The 24,985-nt window shown below is 35.1% G+C and overlaps 1 protein-coding gene across 8 annotated transcripts in view; it reads right to left on the bottom strand.

Annotated features, from left to right (window-relative positions):
* Nucleotides 1-24,985, bottom strand: part of JMJD1C (jumonji domain containing 1C) — a 321,235-nt gene that overhangs the window by 11,237 nt on the left and 285,013 nt on the right. For 6 of the 8 annotated variants that reach the window (XM_040624460.1, XM_040624457.1, XM_040624459.1 and 3 more), the window contains 14 exons: nt 24,652-24,824; nt 22,167-24,376; nt 17,473-17,674; nt 14,821-15,035; nt 13,742-13,894; nt 10,274-10,363; nt 9,658-9,785; nt 9,251-9,464; nt 8,517-8,731; nt 7,544-7,822; nt 4,749-4,917; nt 4,111-4,201; nt 3,489-3,619; nt 2,983-3,105 (listed from right to left, as the gene is read on the bottom strand). In XM_040624460.1, the coding sequence (XP_040480394.1) occupies nt 2,983-3,105; nt 3,489-3,619; nt 4,111-4,201; nt 4,749-4,917; nt 7,544-7,822; nt 8,517-8,731; nt 9,251-9,464; nt 9,658-9,785; nt 10,274-10,363; nt 13,742-13,894; nt 14,821-15,035; nt 17,473-17,674; nt 22,167-24,376; nt 24,652-24,824 (4,393 nt within the window). Of the gene's footprint in view, nt 1-2,982; nt 3,106-3,488; nt 3,620-4,110; nt 4,202-4,748; nt 4,918-7,543; nt 7,823-8,516; nt 8,734-8,851; nt 8,957-9,250; nt 9,465-9,657; nt 9,786-10,273; nt 10,364-13,741; nt 13,895-14,820; nt 15,036-17,472; nt 17,675-22,166; nt 24,377-24,651; nt 24,825-24,985 lie in introns of those variants that run through there. The other 2 variants (XR_005833243.1, XM_040624462.1) reach the window with 2 other exon arrangements.

Here is a 24,985-nt window from a genome sequence, read left to right as displayed (position 1 = left end):
TATTTTATTTTTGGGGGGTGAGGGGCAGGCAGAGGGAGAAGGGGAGAGAGAATCCTAAGCAGGCAAGCACCAGCTCAGCGTGGAGCCCGATGAGGGGCTCAATCTCACGACCCTGAGATCATGACCTGAGTGGAAACCGAGTTGGATGCTTAACTGAATGCCACTCAGGTGCCCCAACTACAGTGAATATTTTAAAGAAATGTTCTTTTGAGAGTAAAAGAAATTTATTGTTTGCTATAAAGAATACATCAGGTGTTTCTTAATTTGTAACAGTAAATTCTTTTTTATGTTTAAAGTTGGTTGCAAGGATTTCTTTATTCAGACATTAAGTATTTACAATGTATGCAAGGCACTGTCCTAGAATGTTGGGGAATAGAGTTAAACAAGACCCAGTCAAGACCTCACAGAGTAAAAGAGAGTATTAATAAATGTAGGAAATAAAAATACCACACAGTGCGGTAAATGCAATCATAGGAATACAAAAGATATACAAAGACTGGTTCAGTTCTCAAATGTTATGTGTTAACAAAATTACAAACTGGCGACCTCAGAATGATTCCCCAATTTTTTTTTTCCTTTAAATTTTACTGTTCTTTGAGGTGCCTGGGTCAAAGTCCCGCAATGGGCTTCCTGCTTCTCCCTCTGCCTGCTGCTCCCCCTGCTTGTGCTCTCTCTCTGTCAAATAAATAAATAAAATCTTAAAAAAAACCCAAATAAATAAATTTTACTGCTCTTTGAATTAAAAAAAAAGAGGAGGGGTGGGGCACCTGGGTGGCACAGTCAGTTAAGCGTCTGCCTTAGGCTCAGGTACTGATCTCAGGGTTCTGGGATCAAGCCCTGCATCATGCTCCTTGCTCATCGGGGAGTCTGCTTCCTCCTCTCCCTCTGCCCCCTCCCCCTGCCCATGCTCTCGCTCTCAAAATAAATATATAAAATCTTAAGGAAAAAAAAGGAGGAGGGGGATTATTGCGGTAGGGAAAGCTTTTTTTAAATGAAGGCCTCTCTAGGAGGAGATGACAACATGAGCTACACTTTGAAGGGATTTGCCAGGGAGACAAGTGTGTAGAACAGCCATTCCAGGTGGAGGAAAAAGCTTATGCTTTAAGTAGGTCAGTATTTCTTGAGGTGTTTTAAGCATTTACCCTAAAACACTTTATTTTTTATTTTATTTTTTTAGATTTTATTTATTAGGCAGTGAGAGAGGGAACACAAGCAGGGGGAGTAGGAGAGGGAGAAGCAGGCTTCCCGCTGAGCAGGTAGCCCAATGCGGGGCTTGATCCCAGAACACTGGGATCATGACCTAAGCTGAAGGCAGCCGCTTAACGACTGAGCCACCCAGGCGCCCCAACATTTTTTTTTTTTAATCACTCCTTTTTTTGGTGATCATCTATAAAGAGTGACAAAAGCTTCAGATAAAGGCAGCCACAGGATTAAAATGATGAATGTTTTCTTAAAACACAAAATACTATACTATAAATGTGGGATGGGAGGTGAGCAGTAACAAAGACGAATAACGAAGTCTCAGCCTTCAAGGACATGAGACACTAGTGGAGGAGAAAAGCAGGCATAACTTCTGTTTGTAGAACAAATGCTATAGGGGCTGATTGGAACAAAGTGCAATGAGGCACAAAAGAGATCATTGACTCTGTGGAGTCACAGGCTTTGAAAAGATAAGTATTCTGAAGCGCACGTCACACATTTCTGTATCAGAGCTGGGACTACAATCCAAGTGTGCCTGACTCTCAAATCCTTGGGAGTCGGGGAGGCAAAGAGTTTATCAATTATAATTAAGTGTCAATTTAGGAAGCTGAGAAACAGTATGAGTTTTTAGTTTTGGGGGAATTTAGGTTGTGTTTTATGGAAGCTGTCAAATACACAGAAAAGTAGAGTGAATACTATAGGAACCCCCATGTCCTCAGCACCTAGTCATTAAGCTTTACATACATTCTTGGCTCCAGATAGAGAGCTGGTGATGTACGTGGTGACTGGGTCATGCACAGAATTTCATATAAAGTACCTGTAAACTAGAAAAGGTAGAAAAAAAACTCTCTGACTCTAGGAAAGCCTGGGATTCTATAAGGTTAGTTAAGAACTAGGGGAGTAGTATCACAGAAGCTAACGGCCGTATGTAAAGAAGAGGCAGTGATCAACAACAGTGCCATTTACTTCAGAGGGGCAAGCATTAAGAAGACCAGAAAGAAATCACGAGACCACTTATCCAGTTGTGAATGTTAGTGAGGGCTGCAGTAATAGTAATTTCAGTGAGGCAGCAGGTATAAGGCCAACTTGCATTGAACTGAAATGTGAGTAAGAGCTGACAAAGACAGCAAAGAATTTGTTATGAAGGCAGGAGCTATAGGATGGTGGCAAGGAGATGAGATTTGAAGGTTTTCTTCTGAGAAAGAAGGAATAGTCTAGAGTGTACTTCTACTCTGAAGAAAATAACTAGCGCAGAGGAAAAGTTTAAAGACCTATTTACATAGAAGGCGACAGCAGATGGAACAAGGTTTCAGAAAGAAATCCAGAGGATGGAATCTAAAACCTACACAATGGACAGAATGGTTGCATCTACTTAGGAGAAAAGATCCCTTCTGTCTCTGACAGTAGAGGGAAAAAAATGAAGAATGTTTGAGGCACAAACCAAATCTTAATCATCCTCAGAACCCCAGGACCCAGTTTCTATTCTCCAATAAAGTGTTTATAAGTAAGCCTAACAGTTTATTTTCACAAACAGAACATTTAAAGATAGGAAAGGAGCAAATAAAAATGCTAATTTTTAAAATTAAAAGTTCTACTATATTGAAAAAAAGACAGGTAAATAAAGCATTCTTAAAGTAATAAAGATTAGAATATCTCTATATCCACTGCAATTCTTTTTGCAATCTTTGCTGTTTACTCAGAGGCTGATATTCTAGATAATAAATCCGAGTGTGTGTGGTTATTCAATTTCATTCCAGACCTCTATTCTTCAAGTTTCTTTACCTGCTTTTGAGAGAATGCCATTTCCTTTTGCTATGCCAACATAGACTAGAATATTTACGACGTCAGAGACTTCCACGTGAAGGTTTGTCGTTCCTATGTCATGATCTTTAGCAGCAGCTACACCTGTGTGTAAAATAGAATTTTATTTGACTGAATACATATCCTAGATATTCTCCCTAAAATCAGCTCTATGAGGAAAATTCGTTAATTGTAATTTGAGCTTTAGTTTCCTTGCTCCAAAGCCTGCTCCCCAAGAGCCACAATCCAAGAAATTTCCACAAAAATCAAATTACTAGAAGAAGTAAATATTTTGCAAGGAATTAGCAAGTACTTAACTATATTGGCTATTAATTTCTAATATAATGTTTGACAGAAAAAAAAGATTTCAATGGATTACTAAAAAACGGATTTAGTAGAGCCTAAAAAATCACTAGACAATTTATCATCGGACAGAAGTTAAAATTTCATGTAATTCCAAGTACACAGAAACGCAAATATATACCCACCATAGGCACTGCACAACCTGGGTCCTAGATCAGGGCGTACAAAAAATCCTGGCAAATGAGAGGCCAAGTTGAATTTTCCTTCTGGATTACAATATTCTGGCAATGGTAGGCTTTTTAAAAGATCTTCGTATCTGAAGAATAACAACATTGACTTCTTTTGAATACAGATTAACATTCTTAGGTGCCTTCATATACAAAATTTTCAGGCTGTTTGAAACCTAATACAACCTTTCCTTAAGGGTTCTGACAAATAACACTTTCCTTGATTTCATTCAAGTTTAAATCAATGCCTAACACAAGGACAAGCACACAACAGAAGTGACACTGACTAAAACTGCAATTCTGTTTCTCTAATCATAGCAAATTAAAAACATCAAGAGAAGGGAGGTCCTAAACAGGACCGCGCATCCTTTGATATTAGCATTCTTTCCTTTACTGCCCTAACATAAAGACTTCATCCTGCTGAGAATACAGAGATTGGGTTTTGTTCTTAATTTATTTTTAATTGGCAAGGAAAATGCCTGAAGGTCAAATATGTAGTTCCTTATCCTACTTCTGGGGATAATCTCAGCTCAATTTAAAAAACCCAAGGATTAAAATAACAAGTTTTAAAAACATGCACCTTGTTGGCATCATAGTCTTGAAGTCTTCTCCTGAAGGGCAATCTTTCAATTTTAAAACAACTGTTTCTCCACTTTTCGTTTTTTGTCGTTCTATAAAAAACACAGTTTATTATTAAAAGGTAATTTCTGCCTTTTAATTTTCATTAATGTTTGAAGAGGAAGGAAGAGATGTAAAATGAATGACTCGATTGTTGTACAGTAGGTATTTAATGAATGCTTGCTTATTGAGTTTAATTTCTTATGTACTTATATAGTATTAGGACTTTTATTCCTTATGTATTTAGGTATTTGTAATATTGCAAAAATATTCTTTAAAAATCTGTTTACAATTGTTATTGAAACTAGTCTTACATTTTTACTTTTAATTTTCTAAGTGTTTTACATAACTTTTATAATTCTCAAAGGTTTATGGGATTGCCAAAAATATTCCCTATATAAAGAAACATGGTATAAATAAATTAGGGGTGGAATCAAGAAATAAGACGCAGTCCCTTGTTTCCAAGTATCTGTCTCTTCTTTATTAGCCAAAATAATTTAGAAGTTTCAAAGATTAAAAATCTGTTAAGTCATATTTGCAATTTATAATTTTGGGGGGATATGTTTCAGAAAACAGTAAAACAAACAAAAAACAACATACTTGAAACTTCTTCAAAACCATCCCAGAATTCCTTAACATTGGCATTTGAAATAATGCTGTCTTTGCAGTTCAGGAGATCAGCTTGGTGGTCTCCAAAATCAAGACTAATTGATTCCGCCTTCCACAAGCTAATGTTCATTTTCTTATGCACACCAGAAACCACTGCAGGCTTATAAATAAATAAATAGATAGATCGATAAGTAAGTTAAAAGGTATATGGACACTTCCAAAATTCGATTTTATATACATATACAACAAACAGATAACATGTTAAATTTTAGGACTAATGACAAATTGTGAAAATAAAAGGACTACTGAAAATAGTCCCTAACCTGAAAAGCTGTACATAATATACTGTCAAAGAGAACAGGTAATGAGAGAATGCCATGTAAAATACATTGCCATTTTTTTAAAATTAAAATTAACATGTAGTAAATTTTCAGGAAAGAAGTCTAGACTAAAAATTTCAGTTCTAGGTAGTATAAATATGGATTTTTGGCTGCTTTATTTATAGACTAGTTTTTGAAGGCAGAACATAACCTACTTATATATCTATATGTGTGATATATATAATAAGATTTTAATAGAATACATATAGGCCTTGAGATTAAAACATAATTTGTATCACTTAAAACACATATACACATTCTTTACCTCCACAAGGATCATGATAAATAAAAATATTAAACAACCAGGCAAGACATTAAATTTCAAGCTTAATGGCTGACTCCCTGAAAGTAAATCTCTCCTACGAAATCATATGAATTTGAATTCCCTCACGGGTATCTAACCCAAAAACTAACAACTGAAGATTTAAAGCTTCTAAAACTCCAATGCTGATGTAAAAAAACCTCTACAACAATCTGATATACTATCCCCAAGGTTTTGGGTTTTTTCAATTCCTTTATTTTAAAAGAAGCAAAATCTGGGATATAGAGAACAAAGAAAGTTGTGACTTGAGAATCTCTTATGAAATATATTTATTAAGTCATCTTAAACTTCATTAAGATAATTATTATTTCGGGTACCACAGAGCAGAATAACCTCTAGCTAGGGTTCTTATCACAAAAGATATCTCAGAAGAAAAGAAAAACAACAAAAATCACCTGAAGGCTGCTTAACTACTTATTTGGGGCACCACTCCATTAAACTTCCCTTCAACAGGCTAATAATATGATCAACTATTAAAAACAGGTTCAGCTATTAATTACCTATTGTTGACAATTCAGGTATTAATTCCCAGCCCCTATTATGGCTATCCAATAATACTCCTATTAAGCCCTATGCCACTCTTTCTAATGGTAATCATATTGTTAAAAAAATGAGGGGCAAGTAATTATCTAGTATATTAGAATATTCTCAAGCAGAATTCTTAGGCTACCATCATCATCATTTTCTCAAAATACTGGAAACCTTCCTATTTTGATTCCTTGCCTATAGCCTTATTTTCCTCTAATTCAATTTCCAATCTGCTTTGCTATCAGTTATTTTAATACGTCAATCTGATTACTTTGACTCATCAATTAAAACTATCATCTATAGGATAGAATTCAAACTCCTTAGTGTAATACACAAAGGGCCTTCATAATCATAACCCTAACTACCATTTCTCACCATTCTCCCACAGAACTCTTTTATCTATGTTCCAAACAAAACTACTTAAGAGTTCCCCAAGCACCTGATGCTTTTGTTTATTTCCAACCTCTTGTTCACATCTAGAAAAATTTCACTTAACCCCTGAGGCATCAATTCAGACTAGCATTTCTAAATTAGTACTCTAGCCTAATCACTCCCTCTTTGGGTTTTTATAGCACTTTAACAAAGTTCTCAGAATATTTAATGTACTTATTAAAATAATTATGTGACGGCTCAAGCACACACCAAATCAAGTGGTCTAAATTATGACCCGCCAATGGCATCAGGGCTTCAAGGGGAGCCAACCAGAAAACAAAGGGGAAAAAAAAAAAAAGGAAATAAGAACCTAAATATTGTGTATGTGCATTACATGGGTATGAATTTTTTCTGGGGAGAAAGGAACAAAGTTTTCTTCACATTGTGAAAAGGATTAGTGACCTAAAAAGATTAAGAACCACTGCACTAAAATAGTTTACTCATCTTACTTATTTTCATACAACTTACTCATTTTTATATCCTTAATAGCCAGCACAAAGACTAGATTTTATTAGGAGCTCAGTAACTACCTGTTCAATGAAGAAAGTAAAATAAAATGCAAATGATGTTTTCCAGGAAGCAAGAAAAAAACAACACAATACTAAATCATGCAAATTTTTAATTTTGTTCACAAAATTTCTTCATTAATGTAATATATTGCCATCTGAAATGTGTCTTAAGCATTCTATGAAAACTCTGGTAAAAGAGAAAATCATTTTCATTTGAACAGAATTAAATATGTCATTCAAGATATGATGAATAAATGATCTATGGATGAACATTAAAGGCAAAAAGATCTACACATTTTGTTAATCTGAGGTAAATGCTTCTATAGATATGAATCTGTTAACTGGACTAAAATACAAATGTAAAAAAGGAAGTACCAAATTTTGTAAATATATGGCTTTCTTAAAAGTCTTTTGACTGATAGCTAAAAAATATAACATCAATCAGTGCTTCCCTATTAATTTATATAAATCTGACCAAAAAATAAGAATTCAGAAACAGTAATTCTGATAACCTTTTTGTTTTTGATATCTTACTTCCAAATGTGTTACGTACTATCTTTCCCCTTTGTTCCTATCCAACCGTTTCAGTTTCACTAATCAGCTTAAAATACTCACTTGTCCATGTTTCCAACACTCTCTGAAAAGCTTCCAATTATTGGTATTTTTATAATCCTTAAGCCACAGAATATGCTGCTCACAGATCCAAGAATGTGGTATATCACTGTACAATTTATTGTTTTCCTCCATGGGTGATTTTTTGCTCTCTTTAGGCTCTTCTTTCAGCTCTGGTTTTACATTTATCTTAGAGGCTTTATTTGGTGGAATTTTGTTTTCAACAACTGAAGCAATTATGTCATCAAGAATGTTTGGCATAGTCCTTCCACTTTTACCACTCTATTAGGGAAAAAGTTATATTTTGAGAGGAAATGTATACATCTTTAAACATTCACTTTGGTTTATTACTAACATAGCAAACAACCAACACAAACATTTTATGTGCCTTCAAGAATATGTAATCATGTCAGTGGATATGCATCTATAGTCCTTACACTGTTCCTAACAGATAGGAACCAGAAGTCTGGTGGTCTTCTACGTGAGAAACTATCAGGTCCGCAGAAAGTCTAAGTGTGGCCTTTTATATTATTTTAGGGCTAGGGCAGAAGAGAGAGATGGGTGGAATCTCCCATGTACTTTTACAGATCACTAAAAATTTGTGCCTACCTATGCAATTATTGTTTCTTATTTTCTTCTGGTGCATAATTAAAACAAAAACTGATTACTAAATATTTTAAGTAATAAAACATTAACCATGTGATTTATTTCCCCTACAAAATATGTCATTTTCAAATTCTGAAGTAGTCCCTTAGGGCTCTTCTGGCATTAAATGCCCCTCCCCACAACCGTTTTCATCTTGGAAAAAAAACCCCAAACCTCCAGCTTTTAAGCTATGAAATTTATAATGCAATTGGGAGTATATCTAGTAATAAGTGTATTTTATTTCATTTGCATCTATCTCTTGTGTAGCTCATAGCCAAATCATCTAAATTTAAGGTCCATATGAAAACCAAAAATCTGGCATCTTACTCACTGGAGTTCCCATTGAATACACGGGGGCAAAGGCAATGCCAGCATCTGTAGAACCCACACGTAGCTTGCCAGCAGTCGTGGTCAGCAAATCTCGTAAAGTTGAGCCCTGTTCATTATTCTGGGACACAGGAGGTGATGTTCTGCTATTTGGAGAATCAGGGTTGTCTTGGTCTCTCTCTTCTTTAATTTGCTTTTCAAGGGCAAATTCTTTGTTTTCTGAAATACAACATTTACAAAATTCAAATAAAATTAAGCACGCTACTAAAGTACAGAAAAAACTGGGACCCTACATTTGACAGTGAGAGGTAAAAAGTGTAGCACTAGTGATTTATTCACCTGAACACACACCAGAGGATGGATTAGATCCTTCAAAATGGAGTCAAACAGTTTGAATATGAAAAGGCCTTCCTCAATATCTCAGACATGTAGCTGAGTTTGCACCTGTCACAAATGAAAAATGCTACAGCTAAGACAGGGAGAAAGTATAGTTTAAGTTACAAATCTACTGCCCTGGTGGCTTTAGTGATATGCTCATCCACAAATGATTCTGTAACTAATTTTGATACAATCATAGGAAGGTGAGTTCCTAACAATAGAAAACAAATGTTTTCCTGAATCTAAGCCATTCATAATGCAAGCAAAAGACAAATATAGATTATAATAAGTGAATATTATACATTAATGTACATTGTTGGTTATATTATGGTCCTCTATTACATATTTAATTATATTTACCTTTTTTTTCCTCTCTGGACTTTTGCTCTGCAAGATCTGCTAACCAGTGCAGTGGTGACTGGGATTCTGGAGGAGTTAACTTGCTGTCTGTGCTTACGTCACTCCCTGGGCTGCTGTTGCCATTACTCTCAGACTTCTGAGGGTTATTTTGCTGCTGAGACTCAGGCATGCACAGAGAAATTTTATTACTGTGATTAAGAACATTCTGTAAAACCTGTAATGGTAGAACAATTAAACTTTTAAAATACTACCTTTTCAATTATTCAGAGTTAAATGTAGTAGATATATTTATACAGTAAATTAGAAACATAAGTTCATAAAACCCAAGTCCTAAATTGGATTTCAAATATGAAAGCTGATTAATTTAACCATGCGTTTCACTTGAATAATTAGAAAGTTGTACTCACTTGAGATACACCATTCATTGCAGGAAAATTTCCAACTTGTATATTCTGTTTGTTAGTGCAATGACAATGGGATTTAATACCGTATTTTTCTCTAAGAGTGTGCATCACATCTAGAAGATCTGTCAAAACTACAAAAAATAATAGTGTATTTAATAAAAGGATTACCCCTAGTTGTTAAGATCGTAAAACTTTTTCCTGTTTTTCTTATGCAGGTTTTCTTGTGTCCTTTCACTTTTCTTCCCGTTTTTTCCTTCATCTCTTCCATATATTTCAGGTTTGATCATTCAGCCAAATTCATGTTCTCTATTTCTCTCTTACCTCTACTATTAAAAATTCAGTATGCTCAAAAAAGGGAGAATATCATAAATCTAATAAGCATTTTCATTACACTCTAGTTATCCCCCTCTAAAATGGTTCCTCTGGGCTTCTTTGTCACTGGGGCTGGGCTTGCCTTGCTAGTGTTATTACATAGAAGATTCTAAGAAGTGAACAAAAACAATTCAAGATCAGATAAATCTTACCGCTCCGTTCTATTATACTCCTACATACTCCTAAATAATCTAGAGTAAGCAAGAGCTATTACACTACTAAGTAAATAATGTGCATTTATACTTACCAGAACCAGGTATAATTTGAGTTGGCATTAAATGTTTGTGATCATGAGGCTGTCCCTTCACACACTTCATCCAAGCATACAGTTCTTTATCTGTATGATTACAACATATATACTTTTATATCTGTCATGGTTTTATAATTATAAAATTGGTGGCTTGTATATAAAGAACTTAACATTTTTTTTTAAGATTTTATTAATTTATTTGACAGAGAGAACGAGCACAAGGAGGGGGAGCTGCAGAGGAAGAGGGAGAAGCAGGCTCCCTGCTGATTAAGGAGCCCTGATGCAGGGCTCAATCCCATGACCCTGAGACCATGACCTGAGCCAAAGGCAGACACTTAACCAACTGAGACACCCAGGTGTCCTAAGAGCTTAACAATTATATAAAATGCCAATAGTAGGCTTCAAATGTTCAGTTTTTTAAAAAATAAAACAGTTCCATCTTTATGAGAATTTTATAAAAACAAGATACAAACTTGATATAATGTATCAACTGATAGAGGCTTTTCTAAAACTACCATGTATTTGTTACCTCTATCTTCCTTATTTGATTTTAGCTTCTCTGTCACTAATCTCCTTTTATCTCTTCACTATTTTCTATGCAAAAAAGTACTGTTGCCTGACCTTAGTACGTTAGACTGACACAAACTTGAGGCTACTGCTATTTTTCTTTTATGTTTTAAAGACATGTAGACAAACTGCCACAAGATGTCAAAAAGCTGCTATTTTACACAAAATATTTGTTACTACTGCCTTCAAACAAGGCTCCATACCTGGAGTTGTAAACATACTGAGGCATAGCATGAGGCAAATAATACACAGGAAAAACATTCAATTATCTTGATCTCAAGAAAATCTTTTTCTATAAATTTAATGACAGACAGCTACTTACATTGTAGCTGTAACAGCTTCAATAAATACCAAATAGCTCATTATATTCAGCATAAAAATCCACAACTATTATTTCATGAAAAGCTTCAGATGAAATAAAATTCAAATCCAGGCTAAAATGTCTAAAACTGGTTTTCTTTAAAAGCTTTCCAACTCGGGCTGCCTGGGTGGCTCAGTTGGTTAAGGATCTGCCTTCGGCTCAGGTCATGATCCCAGGGTCCTGGGATCCATCTCCTTGCTCAACGGGGAGCCTCCTTCTCCCTCTCCTTCTGCCCCTCCCCCCTGCTTGTGCTCCCTAGCTCTCTCTCAAATAAATAAAATCTTAAAAAAAAAAAAAAAACCCAAAACCCAACTTTTCCCCCCAGAGCCTACACAGTTAACTTATGTTTTCTAACTGTTTATATTTTAGACACTTATGCTAATTACCACTATATAAAGGTACAACCTAGTCAATGAGTTTATTACAATATTTAACAGTGAAACAGATATAGAGATAACAGAATATAACTTAAGGCATATAGATTATACTAAAAAAAAGATACAGTGACTGACAGACTATGCTTTTAAAATTAACTGTACTATGAATATCAATAGAAACACCCATTATTTAGGTTTATTATATATACCTTATCTTATTCAGAAAATGCTATATACTCATATATATGTGCATACAATATAGCAAAATATAATAAATTAATTTTTTAATTAGACAAAGGGAAAACAAAAGTAATATGGAGTCAGGAAAAAGGAAGATAAAATGCACGTGATGAAGTTTTATAACAGTGCAGCTAATTCTATTAACAGAAAATATCCAAATATATTTTTATAATTTTGAAGATAGTAAATGCCTAAGATACATTCCTTTTTTTAAAAAGATTTATTTATTTTACGGGGAGAGAAAGCATGTGCATGCATGCATGTACACTGGAGTGGCAGAGGGAAAGTTCTAAGCAGACTCTGCGGAGCGCAGAGACCAATGTGGGGCTCGATCTCACGACCCCGAGATCACGGCCTGAGCTGAAACCAAGAGTCAGATGCTTAACTGACTGCACCACCCAGGCGCCCCTAGAATGCACTCCTTACTATAGTTTCACATTTTACTCATATTTTCTGTCTTTTGCATATCACAGAAACACCTGGCCGTGATGTCTGGAAACGTGCCCCCACTCCAGGGGTCTTTCTGGATAAGTGCTCAGTGTTTAAGAAAAAGAGTTAAAAGGCTTTCATAATCTTACCAGTGGAAAAGATACTGACGGCTAACTCATGGTTTACTTATCTGATACACAATTCTGAAAAAGAGTACCTGGATATGAAAATGATGTTCATCATTTTTAGACATTAAACAGTTTCTATCACTAAACATGATTTTACTTCTAATATTTACAATTTGAATCCTCTCATTTCATGATGACTTTATCCCAAACAAATTACTGAAAAATTTCAGGTTACTAGTATTAGGAAGCTACTTCCAAGTTTGCCTTGGATACACTTTCTAAAAACACTTTAAGAATGAGAAAAGGTGAATTTAGTTACCTCCTTTTTAAATTTTATATTATCTCCAGATGTACTAACAGGCAGAACACCTGTTTTTGTGCCACTTTATCTAGAGATTAGAAATAATAGATTCAGAGACTACTTTCATATGTAATAAAGACTTCTTCATTCTCTAAGAACTAGGGGATAAATGATACTGACGGAAGCATATTCTTGAACATTTTGATTTGAACTTTATGGTCTTCAGGACAGAGAACAAACTGATGGAAGAGGAAGGTGGGTAGGGGATGGGCTAGATGGGTAATGAGTATTAAGGAGGGCACTGGTGATGATCCCTGGGTGTTGTACATAGTGATGAACCACTGAATTCTACTCTGGACCAATATTGGTTATACAGTTAACTATGTTAACTAACTAGCAATTAAATAAAAATTTGAAGGAAAAAAAAAAAGAACTTTATGGACCAATTATTTAGAAAAATCAGTTCATATAAGTAAGTCTTCAGTTGTGACTTATGTGCATGACCGTGTAATTAACAGGTTCTAGAACGGACTTCGGGCTCCTACACACTGGAATCTGAAAGTAGCAAAGCTTATCCTAAACTGGGCTACATTAAAGAACTACCTGCTTGAGGGGTGCCTGGGTGCTCAGTCAGTTAAATGTCTGACTCTTGATTTCACCTTAGGATCATGGGATCGAGCCCCTTGTTAGGCTCCAAACTCAGCAGGGAGTGCTTGAGGATTCTCTCCCCTCCTCTCCCTCTGCCCCTACCCCCACCCCGCTCACGCTTTCTCTCTAAAATAAATAAATAAATAAATAAATCTTAAAAACAACAACAACAAAACTACCTACTTGAAATGAGAGGGTGGATCTTACTAATGAGGATAAAAGGATAAAGATGCAGTTTTTATTCTAGAAAATCTGGCCATTAATAAACGTCACAAAACTTCTTTAATATAATATATTCAAAATAAAGTAGCGGAAAAAAGAAAAACCCTCACACACGTATCATTTTCCAGATGAGTGATCCTAAAGAAAATGAACATCATAAAAATTTCAATTAATACAGAGTTATAAACCAACCTCTAGAACTCTTCCTTTCCTTTGCCTTATAACAATCTAAGCAGACCACAAATCCACATTTTTGGCAGACCCAATGAATGTTAAACAATGTTGCTTCACATGCATCACACATTTCCCGGACTCCTCTCACTGCTCTTTTCCAGGCAATTTTGGCTGAAATACAGAGAAATAAAAATTTAAAGGCAAACATGCTTTTTTCCACACAATTTTCGATGAAATACACAAAAACAAAAATTTAAAGACAAACCAAGAACTTCCAAGGGTATTTTAACTAAAGATCAACAGATTTCTCGAATTAGTAATTCTCTTCAGAAGATTTACATCTAATGGAGTTTTTCAACCTTAGCACTTTTAAGATTTCTGACTGAATAATTCTCTATTGTGAGGGACTACTCTGTGCAATGTAGAATATTTAGTGGCACCTGCACCTCCACCCATTAGATGTTAGTACTCTATCACCTACCCCCAACCTTTCAGTTATGTAACCAAAAAATGTCTCCAGTCATTGTTAAACATCCCTTGAGGGACAAACCACTGATTTAAAAGAAAGGGAGGAAAAGAAGCTAACATTTAGAGTAATTCATGTTAGGTGCTTTACATAATTAAACATAATTAACTACTTTCTAAACAAAGCTATGAGATAGTTATTCACATTTTACAGTCATACAGTTAAAAGCAAGGAGTAAAGCTGAGATTCAAATACAAATCCATCTAACTCTAAAGACTGTGATGAACCACAGCAGATTAAAAACTTGGTATGGACCACGTCTTTCTCTGGCAAATGCTGAAATTTCCCCATTTCACTTCTGAAATATCCCTATGATGCTAACTGTATGTCATAATGGCAGACACAGCATAATGCTATTGTGATTTCATGAACTATTAATCCATTCATTACAACCTCAGTTGGAAAATATGTTACCTTAAGTACATATAGGTGCCATTTGTACGTAAAAAAGTGAAATCAAAATTAAATATCAATGAAACCAGGTAAAATTAGGGACTTAATTCCATTAAGCACACTTGAAAGAGAAAGTCTTAAAATGAAATGTGTACAGTTGTATATTTAACTTCCTTACCATCCTTTTTCACCCAGGACAAAGCTGTTTTTTCCGATGTTACTAACTGACAGAACTTATCACCTATGATATCCAAGATGTATTTTGAAGTTTCTACATCTAGTTCATCATCATCATAATTTTCATGTGTCCATAAGCTCATAGCTTCATCATCATATTGGTCAGGAGAAGAAAAACCATCTATTCTAACCACTCCATTTTTACTAAATGACAATCTGAAATATTAAACATAAAAGGATTAGATACCTAGACAGAAGTTCAGTTTTATAATGTTGTAAATTTATAATTAATTTACACTTTTATATTATAAACATATATTCATGTTAAAAAATAAGAAAATAGGGTAGTCTTTAATATACACACATACTTTAATTATTAATTAAATTTAACAAATTTAAATGACTCCCATAGTGTTACGCAAATGGCAATGATAAGCAGCAGCAATTTTAGGTTATTTCAAGAAATAAGATTTTTTTCAAGTGTTTGATGAGGACAAGAGTTAAAATGCTGGCCAAATGCTGCCTAGAGTAATGCTGTTATTTTACACATAACCTAAATCAAGAACCTCTTACTTGAAAATGCCCTAAATTGAGGTGCCTGGGTGGCTCAGCTGGTTTAGCATCTGACTCTTGATTTTGGCTCAGGTCATGATCTCAGGGTCCTGAGATCAAACCCTGTCTTGGGTTCTTGCTGAGCGAGGAGCCTGCTTAAGATTCTCCCTCCCTCTGCCTCTTCCTCTGTACCCACTCTCCCTCTAAATAAATAAATATATACACACATAAATGGAAAGAAAATGCCCTAAATCACCTTAAGACTTTCACTGGGAAGATTAAAAAAAAATGCCAAGTAAAGATACATTGTTTTCATTAATTAAAATGACTATTTATGACTTAGAGGAACAAGGATGAAACTCTCAAAGGTTTATGAGGAACCCAATTATGTGTGCTTAGTTCCTCTCAGCTTCTGACATCCAATTCATGTAACAACTCAATTCAGAAAATTTTAGGGTAAATGGAAGGCAAAATTGCCATTCTTTTCCTGGTTGGTGGTTATTTTTCAGTTATAATAGTACTTATTCTTTTTACTCTTAATCAGGGGATATCGGCAGTTCATTACAATTCATTCTCTATTTTTCCAATGGACACCAAGAACCTTCCTTTTATCATCCCTTTTTCTCATACTTTTAATTACCTAAACCTTTCCTTTTTTTTTTAAACCAGATTTCTCCCTTTGTTGTAATCCATCATCTCACTTAAGCTTTGTGTTACTATCTCTATCTGAACATTTCTTTCCTTCAAACCTGCTTTCCCTTTTTTTTTTTTTTTAAAGAGAGGGATAGGGGAGGGGGAGAGGGAGAGGGAGAGAGAAAATCTTAAGCAGACTCCGCACCCAGCAGGTTGCTGACACGGGGCTCCATCTCACAACCTGAGATCATGACCTGAGCTGAAATCAAGAGTCAGACACAAGTGACAGAGCCACTCAGGCACCCCAACCAACTTTCCTTTTCTTTTTTCATCTTTTCTGCAATTCCATGTGTATGACCTTTTGTTACTATTCTTTAAAGTTGTCTGTCCTTTAGGGATTGTTGGCTAGAAAGCCCATGAAGTAAAAATAAGAAATAGAACCTGTTCTGTTCCTACCAATACATTTCTTGGGGTCTCTACTGGGCCACCAGCATAGGTATATTTGCCGGAGCAAAGTGTCTCCTAACCTCTTAGGAAGAGGATGATGGTGATGATTAGGAAAATAACAAGCTAACATTAATACATCATTCATATGTGCTTGGTACTAAACTAAGGACTTTGTGTACTTTATCTCATTTAATCATGAAATCTCTCTGCGGTAGGTACCACTATCATTAGTATTATGCATATGAGACAGGCTTAGCTGTAATAAAGTCATACAGGAGTCAAGAGAAAGAGCTAAAACCCAGGAATGAATGATTCTACAACCCGAGACATTTAACTATTAGTCTCTAGTGGCTGGGTCACCCAGTTATTCTTTTTGTTGAACTCTTACAAGTCTATGCATGATTTTAGTATTGAAGAATTATTTAGTAATGTTAATATTACAGTAGTATGTGGGATAATAACAACTATAAGTTGTTTTTATACTTACTACAAAACCTGTGAAATGTGTCATGGTACTAATGACATCCTTTTTCTCATAACTCATATTTTTATAGCTACATGTTTAACTAGAGTATGGGTAGTGCAATATAATGCAATGACTTTAGTTTAATGACTAGATTGTTTAACTAGATTTATAGACTATTAGTGATTGCTAGCTAATACACAGATATTAAATGCAACACTGTTTTGGTCAAAGTATATAAACTTTTAAAAATTCCTTAAATCAAATAAATTGCTGTTTCCTATTATTTTCTAGAAAAAATAATAACATTTTCTCATTAAGGATGAATAAATCTCTCAGAAGAGAAAGGCCGTATTAACACAACACATTATGAATTTAGTCCTATAGTTAGCTATTGTTAAATTTACCACAAAAAAAGTTTAATACTCTTTTATAATGTTTCAGAAATAGGGAAGCTGGAAGGACTCATTCCTACCTCTATAAGGGACCTTCAGAATGACAGTATGATTTCCAATATCCAATAAACATATCTTCCCCCAATTACGTGCTTTCACTTACCGTCTAAAGTAGTAAAATCTACAAAACACTGGTGAATGAGTTGGTTCTTCTCCTTTTTTACTCCGAATAAGTCTACATTCCCGGCACTTTTGCAAATTAGGCCCTATTTCACAGCAGGAGTCATCCTGTAAAAAGGATTCCCCAGTTTGCTTCAGTTTCTTGACTTTACGCCAATCTTTTAATACTGAACGAGGGATGCCAGCTGTAAAACCAGTAGGAAATTATTAGCAAGATTACAACTTTTTTAAAAAGTACATACACTCCTTGAGATAAAATTCAAGACAAGTACACAACTGTCACAAGATATTAAGACTGTAAAAAAGAAGCAAAGACATTACAGTTCTAGGTCCTCATTAATAACAAAGTCCACAGCAGCATTTCTATTCACTCACTTTCTATTAATCAAATGAACTCTCATGTCAGTATACTGGAAATGCAGAGCTGAGTAAATCTTCCAACTGACTGAAATCTTTATATATTAAATATTCATATTTGTATAATTGTAAACACAGGAATCATTCATTTTCTATGTGAATCTATAGTTAAAAATATAGCCCTTCTACACAGGAATTTGGTATATGTAGGAGAAGGTTCTTTCAAGATCTGCCCAAAGAACCTGAAGACCAAAAGTTTTAGAAACAGGTTAATTCAAACATACTTGTATTGTTTTGAAATATTTAATATGATTCTCCAAGGTAAGTGTGGCTCATTAAGACAAGTTAAGTGGTAATATAATACTAGAATTTGAGAGAAGAGGGGTAAGCTATTTCTCTCCCCCAGGATGATGCCCTCCATTTGATTCAATATACTGATGGAGCAGTACCCTTTAGAAAATAAAAGGGCTTGAAGAAAATAAAAAAGCTAATATTAACTTGACTTTTTGATGGTAGAAAGAAAAGCATCAGAGAAGTCTAAAGAAAAACACCCTCAAATGACTAACATTTGAAGAAAAGAAATTATTTACTTATACCCTACATCATTGCTCCATCACGTTTATTAACATGAACTTAGTTGTAATAACACTGGCTCAAGTAATCACTCATCTACAGAGCAGATAAAAAATTAAAAGCATGTTTATTTAAAAACAACCTATGTTGGGGCAGGCAAATATCAAACTCTTAAAAGTATACTTAAAATTATCTGTATGTCGGGTATGAGATTTACATAATTTGCTATTTCTGTCATGTTAAAAGATATTTCCTACCCTGTGTTTTCTAATCACTCAGATGTTGTGGAAAAGAGGCAGTACAACTATTCTCCTGAGACTATATACTTCTTGCAGAAACATGTAGCAGACCTCTGGTCTTGAGCTCCCACTATCACTTACCTGCTGATGTGTAAGCAGTGCAATGACAGACAGCAAGATAACACACCTTAACATAGGAAGTATTGTGTTTAAGCTCCAGGACTGCCCATTTAAAATCTGCTTCCAGTTATTAAGACCTTCTAGGATTGCTGCCTGGTTCTTTACAATGACATGTTTCCCCCTCTTCTATCTCTGACTTAGGGCAAGCCATTTGGCTTAATCCACTAAAGACATATTATGGGCATGAAAATCACTTATGGAATAAAATGTTTCCAGAAGCCTTATATAAAGGGTTTATTATCTCTTCCACTGCATATAAGACAGATTTCCCCTATAGAAAGTATAAAAAATTCAGAGCTTTTAGAAGTCAGAATGAACAACAAAAATGGTACACTGCTCATAAATTTTTACTTGGCACACTTGCTTCAAATCATTTATTTACTTTTTTATTTATTACACTTAGAATAAACTAAATTCAATCTATTTCTGTTTTGACTAGAAAACAATTATTAACCAATATGTTTTTACATTTCAGGTAATGCAACAGTTCAGAGAGTATGGATAACCATACCACTGTGAACCATTTAAACAATATTATAATAAAGAACCAGACATTTCAAAGCAAATCTCAATTCTGTGACACAAAAAAGACACTTAAGGCTATTTTTTTAAATTTAAATAAATGAATGAATTACAAAGACATGAAGACCCAGGTCATATAGACGGTTTTTGATACTATAATTTTTGCTTCTAAATTAGGCCACACACGATGGTAACTTAACTCCTTTTATGAATATTACTATAATAGTATTTGTATAATAAAATAACTTTATCTTTCAATTCTATACATCTAATTTATTGGCAACATCTAAAATCTAAACTTTGAGAATAAGATATTTAATAAACCAAAATACCTAGTATTCCTTTTACCGTTAGAGTATTTTCAACCTCAGTTCTCAATTTATTAGCAAATCCTCAAACAGCTGCTCTGCCAACAGAAAACTAAGAAACAAATACATGCTAACCTTTAATCCCTGATATGCCATTAGCTTTAAAAATATTTTTTGAGATAACAGAAATTAACTGATTTTGGTAAAACCACTGGTTTTATTTATCACAGGACTTATAGTTAAATTTGATGGGCAATTTCAGTTTACAAAATAAAATTATGTAAGAATTTAGCCACAGAGAAACAGCCAACTTTTAATTATCATTATGAAAAGGCAGCAGATATGAAGACATTCCAAAACAGCAGATAAAATCTACTGTACCTGGCTTTAGAATGTACTAAGAAACACAAGTTTCTTATAGGCATTATGTGTATATAATTAATACATGTATAACAGTGTACGTAATCACATTACATTCTCTAAGTACAGACTTACGACTATGAGCGAGGACAACTCCAATGACCATTAAAAAAATAAAGGTCATATTTAATCCATGAGGTAGAAAATCCACTCAAGTCTGGAAGTTAGATTCATAAACTCCCAATTTAGAGAACTTTTCTAGATAGCCAGAACAAAGGCCAGACAACTCTGGCCATAATTAACACATGGCAATAACAGTCACTTATTATTTAAGACTTGGGAATAGATGGGGCTTAGAATACCCTCTCTGAGGTTAACTGTTAGTTACTAAGGAGGAAGAGATTAGACTAGGCATCACAACTTGGGGGAAAAGTACTGATTTCAGTCTTTGTCTTCAAACTCTTACTTGGGAACATGTACATTTGGTCTCAAAATGAAATAGAATACGTACTTCATTAAGAGTTAATTTTATAAATTTAACTTCACAAGAGCTTTCTTTCTTTTTTTTTTTTAAAGATTTTATTTATTTATTTTGACAGAGAGAGACAGCCAGCGAGAGAGGGAACACAAGCAGGGGGAGTGGGAGAGGAAGAAGCAGGCTCCCAGCGGAGGAGCCTGATGTGGGGCTCGATCCCAGAACCCGGGATCACGCCCGGAGCCGAAGGCAGCCGCCTAACGACTGCGCTACCCAGGCGCCCCTCACAAGAGCTTTCTAAGTGTTAAAAGCTGGACGATGCCTATCTTCATTATCTGTAAATTTAACTCAAGTATTTGTATACTTGACACCAAAGGAAATGTCATGTGAAACAGAAAAGAAAACAATTATTGACCACACTAAGCCTCTTAAGAATTCACTGGGGAAGTAGAAAACATGAGAAAGAAAAAACAACACTGTACACAATCCAATACTCAAATAAATGGCATGTATCCTGTATCCTCCGATGTCAATCTCCCTCTCTTTCTTCTGACTATATTTGCATTTCAGTCTGTCAGCCTCTCTGTCTCTAGTTGAGCTTGTTTTCCTTCGGTCTTTCACTTTCTGACTGTCCTTTTCTATGATTCCATCCTCCTGTTTTTCTCTCCTTCACTTTGTCTCTGGTTTCCACACAGGCATGTGAAAAAACCTCATTCAGTGAAAAGGCCCAAATAAGAGCCTTCAAGCATCCAAATGCTTGTGAAAGTACTTCTTGAATGTCCACATTGTCAGATATTTCATATATTGTATGGGGATGGATACACAGGTATAGTGAAACTATTAAGTGCTTTCTGCATGGTGCAACATACCTAAAAAGAAATAAGCAAACTGAGAAAAACTACTTCTAGAGTAAAAACAGAGAAACACTTTATAGTGAATATGACTGGCAAGTACCACTTATTTTGCCCTGCTGAGACCAGAAATGAAATGTAAATATTATCAGTTTTTAAACTTTTACTTATGAAAATTCTTCTTGAATATAGAAATGAGCACACAAAACCACAATCCCTTGCTTTTATTTAACTTTTACCCATTGTTAAGAACTTCCTGAGTGAGTAGCAATATGAGTTAAATAGAAGGTAATCTCAATAAGCTTTCAATTTTGTTACCGGATGAGAGAAGGGTAAGAAATAGGCCATATCCAAACTAAATGAAGTTATTTTCTTCTAAAAATGTGGAAATACATGTAAATAGGATTTCTTTTATAACTACATCATGGTAAAGTCAAATACCTAATTATTAGGAATCCTCTTTTGCTGTGATAGCTGTAACTGCATTTTAACAGTTATTAGAAATGGTCAAAATTCTGAGTAACTACTAAATTACACATTGGCTTTTTGTCAATATGAATGCTAGATAAAACATATATCTACGACTCTATCAAAAATGGAGAGGTAGGTGTTCTCTCATTTCCTTTTACGGTACTTGGGAAATGCAGAAATGAGGTCAACGAGCACATACAATAGACTAGGACATGCAAACAAAGTCAAAAGATGCCTGTTAGCTCACTAATCTTTTGAGAAAGACACCATTATTTCAAGAACATACAGCCCATTTTACCTCAGATTAAAAAAAAAAAAAGTAAAGTAATTAACTTACTTACCACTATTACTGTTGCTCTGCAATTTCAATTTACTTTTTTCTTTGGCACTCCTGCTGAGAACCCCATTGGGTTTTAAATCTTCTTCTATTTCACCTTTTCTCTTCTGCAAATCATTTTGCTTCTTTTTGTAAGTTGGCTTAGGCTGCCTCTTAGTCCTTTGCTCTGACTTGCTTTCACTTTCATCTGAGTCTCCACTTTCGGAGCCAGATTCGTAAGTTCTTTTGGCTTTTCTCCTACTGACTTTATCATCTTTTACGTATTTATCAACTATGATCTTACTATCTACACTATTTTGTATATCATTAGATGTAGAGGCTATTAAATTGACAGAACATGGCTTAATAATTTCTGATACAGAATTCCCTGAATTTTCCATTTTATTAGTATTTTTATCTTCCTCTGAGTGTCTAGTAAGCCAGGCCTTTTTCAGCTTAGTATGGTAGTTAGGTTGACTTGTCTGGGATGCTTGCCCATTTCCTACAGAGTTTGCTTTGTTTATTGTACTACAGACTACAGTGCTATCCAAGAGAGGGGAGGTTGAAGATGTCTGATTTTTCACAGCATTAGGCTCAGTCTCACTGACATTACTACTTTTATACTGAGCTGCAGCCAATGCTGCCTTGTGCTTTTTTAAATGGATAAAATCAGTTGTGCCTGAGAACCCAGAGCTGGGCTGAACAGCACTTCCTGTCTGACTACTGGCTGGTGTAACTGGAGCTGTCATGCTGACCCTGCATTCTTGTATTTGAGCCACTGAATGACTGACGCTTTTCGAAGAGGTACATTCTAAGGATTTAGAGGCCAAAATGGTATTTGATAAAGAGTAAATTATTTCTGAACCACCCCAGCTGGAAACACTAGTGGTAGTGGCAGCAGATGTGAATACATCTGTTTTGGTATTACACATTGTATTTACAGCAGACATGACTGAACTGGGAACACTGCCCTGTGAGACAGCCTGGACATTTTTTTCAGATTTTATGTGAGCACTGTCTGAATTCACACTTGGCAGAATGATTCTTCCAGTCTCTCCGGCTTCTGCTGGTTTGAGGCAATCTGTTTGATTTGCCCCAGTCGAAGATCTTTCACTAGCTCGATCTTTGGAAGCTAACTGCATTGCTGGCACGCTCTCAAGTTTTGTACTAGATGGTGGACGTACGATGACAGATGCCATAGCAGCCTGTGACTTTCCACTGCTTTTCTCCACATGCCATTCAGCTTTCTCTTTGCTGAGGTTATTATTAGATTTCCACATTTCTGACAAACTTTGTTCAGAAGAACTCTTAAAATTTGCCTGAGAGTCTTTTGGCTCTGGAATTAGAGTTGGAGGCTTTTGTGATTCTTGAACTTTCCCACCAGCATTTACAGGCATGACCGGGGTTAAAGTTGGAGGGGAAAGACTACTATAGTTGCTTTCCTTTCTTTCCAGACTGTGATGGATTGGTGGATGAAATACTGGTGCTCTATGTAAAGCAGGCATGCTCCGAAGTGCATTTGTAGAAGAAACTGTCAAATGGGTAGGACTCCTACAATCATTTCTGAAGGTTGTTACTGAGTGAGAAGCAATTTGATGGGGAAGGTGTTCTGGTATCTTGCCTACTAAACCATCACTTTCTGGCTGGTGTTTAATTAAAGGTGGAGGCTTTGAAAGAGATGATATAAATGAAGTCAGAGTTTGAGGATTAGCTGTTGCTGCAACAGAATTACTCTGTTTTTCAGTGTAAATATTTGAAACCTCTTTGGATGGATATGACCTTGGTGGTTCGTTGACCACACTATTAGACAATGTAGTGAAATAGTTACTTTGGGGCAAACTCTGAGGCACCGAGTGCTTCATTTTATAAAGATCTGATACTGAGCATTCTACATCTTTGTCTTGTTTGATAATGACATGGCTTTTAGGGCTAGAAGATGACAATGGTACTCTGGAATAATTATCCCTCTCACCCTCAAGCCCCTTGATTTTAGTTGTAAAGGGAGCAACATCAATACTTTCTTGCAGGATTCGACGGTGTTCCTCCTTGTATTTGTGTAATCTCTCTCCAGTCTCCTGGGGTTGTCTCTGTAATTGATTCAGTACAGGATCCACAAAATGTCTATGCAATAGACCATCTTTTCCAGTCTGTGACCTGTTTAGATCCAGGTCATTTTTTGCTGATGTGGATGCAACAGAACGTAATGGTTCAATAAAAGCTTTCCTTTCCAATTCTCTGTAAAGAAAACACACATAAAGATTTCTATAACAACTTTTTCTTGCATGATATAAAGATAGCGTCTATACAATATCATGAAAGTAAAACACAACTTTGCATTTACTTTAATACTTCTGAGTAAGGTAGAAGATATATTGAAATGGAAAGATCAGTACTTATTCAAAGACTGCTTTTAAGATGTTTATTAACTTAAAATTACCTGTTTAGAAAGTGAATCAAGAAAAACTATAAAAGACAAGATATTTTTAAGTTTTAAGCATTAGTAAACTTACTCTTTATGGTGATCTATTAAACTTTTTGTCAATGGTGGACTGGAATGTGCTGTAATTTTAAGAGACCGATGAGGCTCTGCACTGGAAGGTCTGACAGGAATGTGACTAAGTAATCCAATACCATCTGCTGAGGTCACAGGGGTGGGCTGATGTAACCAAGGACTGGGAGAATTCTATTTAACAAAATATAGATATATATCAGACTTCAGTTACTAAAAAAAGCTAAACACAGTATCATAGCAGGACTAGAATGTATATTTATGAAGCATGTGACTTTTTCTAAATGTATCTTATGAAAAATATTCAGACAAATAAATAACATAATTATATGGAT

This window comes from Ursus maritimus, unplaced genomic scaffold, assembly GCF_017311325.1.
Source record: "Ursus maritimus isolate PB19 unplaced genomic scaffold, ASM1731132v1 scaffold_7, whole genome shotgun sequence".
Taxonomy (NCBI): domain Eukaryota; kingdom Metazoa; phylum Chordata; class Mammalia; order Carnivora; family Ursidae; genus Ursus; species Ursus maritimus.
The sequence above is the reverse complement of the archived record's forward strand: the minus strand, read 5'-3'. Positions and strand labels throughout refer to the sequence as shown.